At 48.1% G+C, this 6,020-nt stretch overlaps 1 protein-coding gene across 1 annotated transcript in view; it reads left to right on the top strand.

Moving 5' to 3' along the window:
- Nucleotides 1-5,782, top strand: part of Maml1 (mastermind like transcriptional coactivator 1) — a 37,990-nt gene extending 32,208 nt beyond the window's left edge. Inside the window, exon 5 of the mRNA XM_031352660.1 lies at nt 2,582-5,782. Coding sequence (XP_031208520.1) covers nt 2,582-3,558 — 977 coding nt within the window. The 3' untranslated portion in view covers nt 3,559-5,782. The remainder of the gene's footprint in view (nt 1-2,581) is intronic.
- Nucleotides 5,783-6,020: the final 238 nt, after the last annotated feature.

The following is a 6,020-nucleotide window of genomic DNA, read 5'->3' as shown; positions in this document are numbered from 1 at the left end:
ATCTTGTCTTTAAAAGAAAACCAACAAAACTGATTTCCAGATGGAAGGATGCACCCTGGTATCACAAGGAAGGGAGGAGGTACCTGGGCCTCAGTGTCACATCCAAGCTGTAAAGATTGCAAGTCACATGTCAGGTGTATGCTGGCCTTGCCTGCCTTAGTGAACTCTCACTGGGAAGTGTCCTAGAAACTGAGCACAGTCAGGTAGGAGTCTAGGTGCAATCTCCTGGTGTACTGGCTAGGAATATGCAGTTGGAAGTATATTGGAGCCACCAGAGCCTGTGCCTGGCCTGGGTTCTCAGCTCCATCCATGCTACATTGATATGGGCTGTTACCATAGTGAAGTGGTCCTTTTTAGCTCCCCTTTTCATCACAACTGTTTTTTAAAAGTTATTTTTATTATGTCTACATTTGAGGGGTCTTATGTACATGTAATACAAGTACCTATGGAGGCCAGAGCTGTTGGATCCCTGTGGAGCTAGAGGTATGGGCAGTTGTGAGCCACCTGTCACAGGTGCCAGAGACTAAACTTGGGTCCTCTGCAAAGCTCAGGCCAGAATCAATAGGCAACAAGCTCCAGCCAGACATGGTGACAATCCCAGCACTTGGGAGAGGCAGGAGAGGGGGGTCCAGATCAGTACACAGCTCTCTACAGTGAAACTGTCTCTAAAACTAAAAGGAGAGGCCTGGAGAAACCTCAGTCAGGGAATTGTTTCGAAGGAAGAGGACTCAAGTTGCCAGGGTGTGCTTGTGTGTTTTCCAAGTTGCCAGGGACTGTGGGGTGTGTGTGTGTGTGTGTGTGTGTTTGTGTGTGTGTGTATTCCAAATAGACAGATCCCTGAAGCTTTTTAGCCAGTCAGTCTAGCCTACTCAGTGAGCTTCAAGCCAGTGAGACACTGTCACAAAAAGGGTGGACAGCTCCTGAGGAACTATGCTTAAGGTCAACCTTTAGCCTCCACATGTATGTACCTGCATACACACACACACACACACACACACACACACACACAAAGGGCAGATAGCAAGTTTTCTGAGGACTAAGGCTCATGCTCAGTAAATACCTGGTAATTCCATGCTAAATTTCTGCCTCCCTCAACTACCTTATATCATAAACAACAGGGGGAGAGACATGTCTTCAGCTATACCCTCCCTACATTGCCTCATCCAAGTCACCAACAACTACACCCCAGCAGAACTAAACTGTAGTCTCAGGCTTTACCATCCTGTTCTTGACATACCCCAGTCACAGCTGGCTCCTTAATGTCCCATAGCATGTTACAATTCTGTCCCTTCACAGGTGTCCTTTTTCTCTATTCTGAATGCCCTCTAAACTTTCATGTTGTCATACCTGCATGTGGGTGCACATTTGTGTATGCACCTGTGTGTATATATATTACATGCATGTGTATTTGCATGGGTGCACACACATGTGCTTTGTACACATATGCTTCTGTGCTGCTGGCAACCGAACTCAAGGTCTTGTGCATGCTAAGGAAATGTTTTACCTACTGAGCTACTCCCACAGACCTAAATTCAATTCTAGACCCCTTCTTTCTCAACACTTTCCCAAATGTTAGGCACAATGCCTTCAGAACCGTCGTGTATTTCCTGTACCCTGCTGCTCAAGCTTTGACCTTGTCACACCATGTGATGGTGTTAGCTTCCACAGACAGATTCTGGGGTATTGGTCTTGAAATCCCTATCCCAGCTGAGAAAACTTTGTTGGCTACTTGATAAATAAATGGATGAGGTAGCTGGCTTTCCCCTCTGGATCTCCCTCCATCCTCTGTCTTTGAGTACTGTTCCTGTCCCCATGCCCATGACATGTGAGGGTTCTGACTTTTATGCCTGTAGAAGAGGAGCTTCAGCCTGGGTCTCAGAGACAGTTCCACCATGATAGTCAGGAATACCAACATGGGCTGGCAAGATAGCTCAACAAGTTAAGTCTGATGGCTTGAGTGTGATTGCTAAGTCCCACGTGGTGTGGGGAGGGTGCTTGTACTGGTTAGTTTATGACATTTTGATACAAGCCAGAGACATTTGGGAAGAAGGAGATGCTCAATTGAGAAAATACCTCAGTAAGATTGGCCTGTAGGCAAACCTGGGGCATTTCTTAACTAGCGATTAATGTGGTAGGAGGGTGCAGCCCATGTGGGTGCTGCTACCCCTGGTCTGGTTGGTGGTCCTGGGTGTAAAAGCTGAGCAACCATGGTAAACAGGCTAGTAGGCAGCATTCCTCTATGGCCTCTGCTTTAGTCCCTGCATCTGGGTGTGGTGGTGCATACCTTTAATACTAGCATTTGGGAGGCAGAGGCAGGCGGATTTCTGTGAGCCTGAAACCACCCTGTTCTACACAGTGAGTTGCAGGACAGCTAGAATTACATAGCAAGACCCCGTCTGAGGTTTGGTCATGGTGTTTATCAAAGCAATAGAAACTCTTTTAACTAAGACAAGAACTAACCCCTGCCTGTTGTCCTCTTACTCCCTCACACTGTGGCACATATGCACCTACACCTATACGCACACACAACCATAAAGAAAAATGAATGCCGACTTGACTGCTAGAATTTTCTTTCTTTTAGGACCTGCTGCTGTGCCTGGGATGAACAATTTGGGTCCATCCAACTCCAACTGTCCTCGAGTGTTCCCTCAGCCTGGGACTCTGATGGCAATGGGTCCTGGACATGCCCCTGTTTCCTCTCTCCCCTCCAGCTCAGGCCAGCAGGACCGTGGAGTGGCCCAGTTTACTGGGTCCCAGAGTTTGCCGCAGAACAGCCTTTATGGCATGGCATCTGGCCTAGCCCAGATAGTTGCCCAGCCCCCACCACAGGCTGCCAGCACACATGCTCACATTCCACGGCAGACCAACGTGGGTCAAAATGCCTCCACCTCAGCTGCATATGGACAGAACTCTCTGGGGAGTGCCAATCTTTCCCAGCAGCACAATAAGGGAACCTTGCCTCCTAGTTTAACAAAGCCACAAGTCCCAAGGGTGTCAGCAGCCATGGGAAGCCAGAATGCCTCATGGCAACATCAGGGAATGCCAAACCTGAGCAGCCAGACACCTGGGAACAGCAGTGTGAGCCCCTTCACTGCAGCTTCCAATTTCCACATACAGCAAGCCCACCTGAAAATATCTGGCCAGCAGTTCTCCCAATCCATGCCCAGCAGGCCCATGGCTCCTATGAGTTCATCAGGTGCAGCAGGGCCCATGCTGCCCCCAGTGAGCGCACCGCAGAGGAACAGTGCCCCTGCATCCGCACCTCCCCAAGCAGCCCCACCGCAGGGCTTGCCTGGCTTAAGCCCTTCAGGGCCTGAGCTGGGGGCCTTCGGCCAGAGCCCCACCTCACAGATGAACAGCCGGCCAGGGCTACACTGTGCTCAGGCTTACCCTGTGAGGACCATGGGCCAAGAGCTGCCCTTTGCTTACAGCGGGCAGCCAGGCAGCAGTGGTCTGTCCAGTGTGGCTGGACATACTGACCTGATTGACTCATTGCTGAAGAACAGGACTTCTGAGGAGTGGATCAATGAATTGGATGATCTTTTAGGGTCACAGTAACAGAGACTGTGGTGTTGTAGGTGTTTAGTCATCTTATATTTTTGTTCTCAGATTCAAGAAAGAGCAACTACTTTGGACCAAAAAGTGCATGGCCCAGAGTATTGGGCCAGCAGAACTTAAGCCACAGTTGAGACCAGCTCTGGTCAGTATCTGATGGTCCGTTGGGCTGGCCCAGCACATTAGCATCACTAACTAGGGTTGGGATAACAGGACAGAGGTTTGAAAGGAAGCTTCCTACCCAGATGACCAAAAAGCCAGTGGAAACAATTAAGCCCTCCATATCAGGCTTACCAAGAAATATGCCGTGTTTTTACCCAAGATTTCTCCACTTGCCTCAAGGCTGGGAACAAACTTCTGTTGGAATTTTAAATAGGATTATTTGCATTTTATAGCATAGATGTAATTTTTTTAATTTAAGATTTTTAAGCAGATTAGGACAGGTGGTGGTTGTATTGTAAGTGACACTGGGAACCCAGGGTTTCCTCGGGAGTCGAGGCCTTCTTTATTCCTACTCTGTCAGCTTTCATGGTCACTGGAAATCGCTGCCACAGTACAGGCTGTGACTGCAGATGCCAAAATGATCAGGATGCCACAGATGGTATATCTAGTGGTCCAGCTAGGATCCCTCCTCAAAGCTCCTCCACTTCTTGGCTGCCACTCATTCTTGAGGACACTGGGCCCCCATGGAGTCCCCTCCATGCCCTGGCATGGCTAAATGCTGAAGGTGGAGATTCAACATGTATCTGACAACCTGTAAGTACACAGTAGACGTGCCATTCAGTTGTACACACATCTTTCCTCCTCCACATCATTTCCACGATCCTTCTAACTTCTGGCCTCTTCCAGCCAAAATGGGAAACAGTGGCTGACTTCACTGCATTAGAAGAGGAAGAGTCAAACTCCTTATTGAGTCTGAGCCTGGCACAGGCTTGGGGAAAGAAGGCTGCAGGCAGCCTGCCATCTAGGCATCACTTTATTCTTTTCCCTCCAGACTTCTGCTCCTCCCACAGTTGATGACTTGCACTTTTAAAGTGGTTTTATAACACTAACCCATCCTTGCTAAAGATTGAAGTAGATACTCTTAGAAGGTCTATTGACGGACATGTCTGAGCAGAGAAACCATGGAATAGAATATGGTGTGTGGGCTGCTAACAGCAAGAGGGAACACTTGTCTTCATCACAAGCAAGATGATAAGCACAGAGTGAGACCTTTAACAGGATGGAGGAGGGAAAGGTGTTTGCTGGAGTGACTTCCATGCAGAGTGGTCTGTAGAGAAACCACAGCTCCGCCCATTATCCTAGGGTCCTGGAACACTTCATCCAGTGTAAAGAACTGAGCCAAGGAAATGACAAGAGAGCAGCCTTCGCACTTGGAGGGGTCAGAAAGTGTGCACACACGGCTAACTAGTTTGCACCGGCAGTGCCTTTTTCATTGAGGGCACCTGTGCTCTCAGGTCCTTGTCCCTCATAGCCATTTCTCCTGCCAAGTCCTCCCCAGAAACTCAGTTCAGCTCTCAGAGAAGCAGGAGAATCATAAAGTCAGTGAAGACGCCACCTTCTGATAGTCCCCAACTGTAGGGGGAAGAGAGTGACGTCAGCGGGTTCTCTACCAAAAATAGGGCTAAGGGCTGGAGATGGATCCTGGTTCCTCTTCCAGCCTCCTGCTACAGCTGCCCACCTCCTGTCTCCATTGCCCAGGCCACACCAGCTGGCCCCAGCACTCTACCTTAGGCCCAGGCTGGCCACAGGCAGTGGGCAGCTCACTTGCTGCAGTGTCATAGCAATAAAATGTGATTCTTGGGGTCTGCCCAGAGCTGCCCATGGCTTTATTTATGAGTCTGGCTTTGAGGAGTTGGGAAGAGGTAACCCACTTCCTCTCCCCCATCTTCTCAGAGCCATGACTCAAGAAGAAAAGGGTGCTCAGACTCTCTTATACACATGTGCTTTGTGTAAATAAATGTTTACAATTTTATATTGAAGATGGAATAAGTGTTAGAGTGTCCAACTGTATATTTTTTACTTTTATAGATTTTAAAACTGATCCTTTATATGTGTTTGGAGCTATGATAAGTTTTATGGCAAGCAGTTGATATTGTTAACTTTTTATGATCATCAAAAGTGCATAAAAGTCCTATTAATCCCCTTAGCTCTGGTATACACCAAAAAGAAATCTTTACTTTCTTTGTGTTATAAAAATAATAAAAATATTTTACTAGTATGGAAATCACAAATGTGTTTGACTTCCATGGGACATTTGACAGCTGTCAATTTCTCTGATTTAGCTTCGCTCTCTTCCTGCATGTCTTGTGGGGGCTCCGTCACTGGTGGCAATGAAGACAGAAAGAGCCACTGGCATGCTGCCAAAGAGCAATCATCTCTCACTGTGGTCAGACAAGACAGATGGGGTACAGAACACATTCGAGGCCTACAGGAAGTCAAAGTGGGACTGGAGAGCTGGGGCC

The sequence above is a fragment of the Mastomys coucha genome, unplaced genomic scaffold, assembly GCF_008632895.1.
Source record: "Mastomys coucha isolate ucsf_1 unplaced genomic scaffold, UCSF_Mcou_1 pScaffold5, whole genome shotgun sequence".
NCBI classification, from domain to species: Eukaryota; Metazoa; Chordata; class Mammalia; order Rodentia; family Muridae; genus Mastomys; species Mastomys coucha.
The sequence above is the reverse complement of the archived record's forward strand: the minus strand, read 5'-3'. Positions and strand labels throughout refer to the sequence as shown.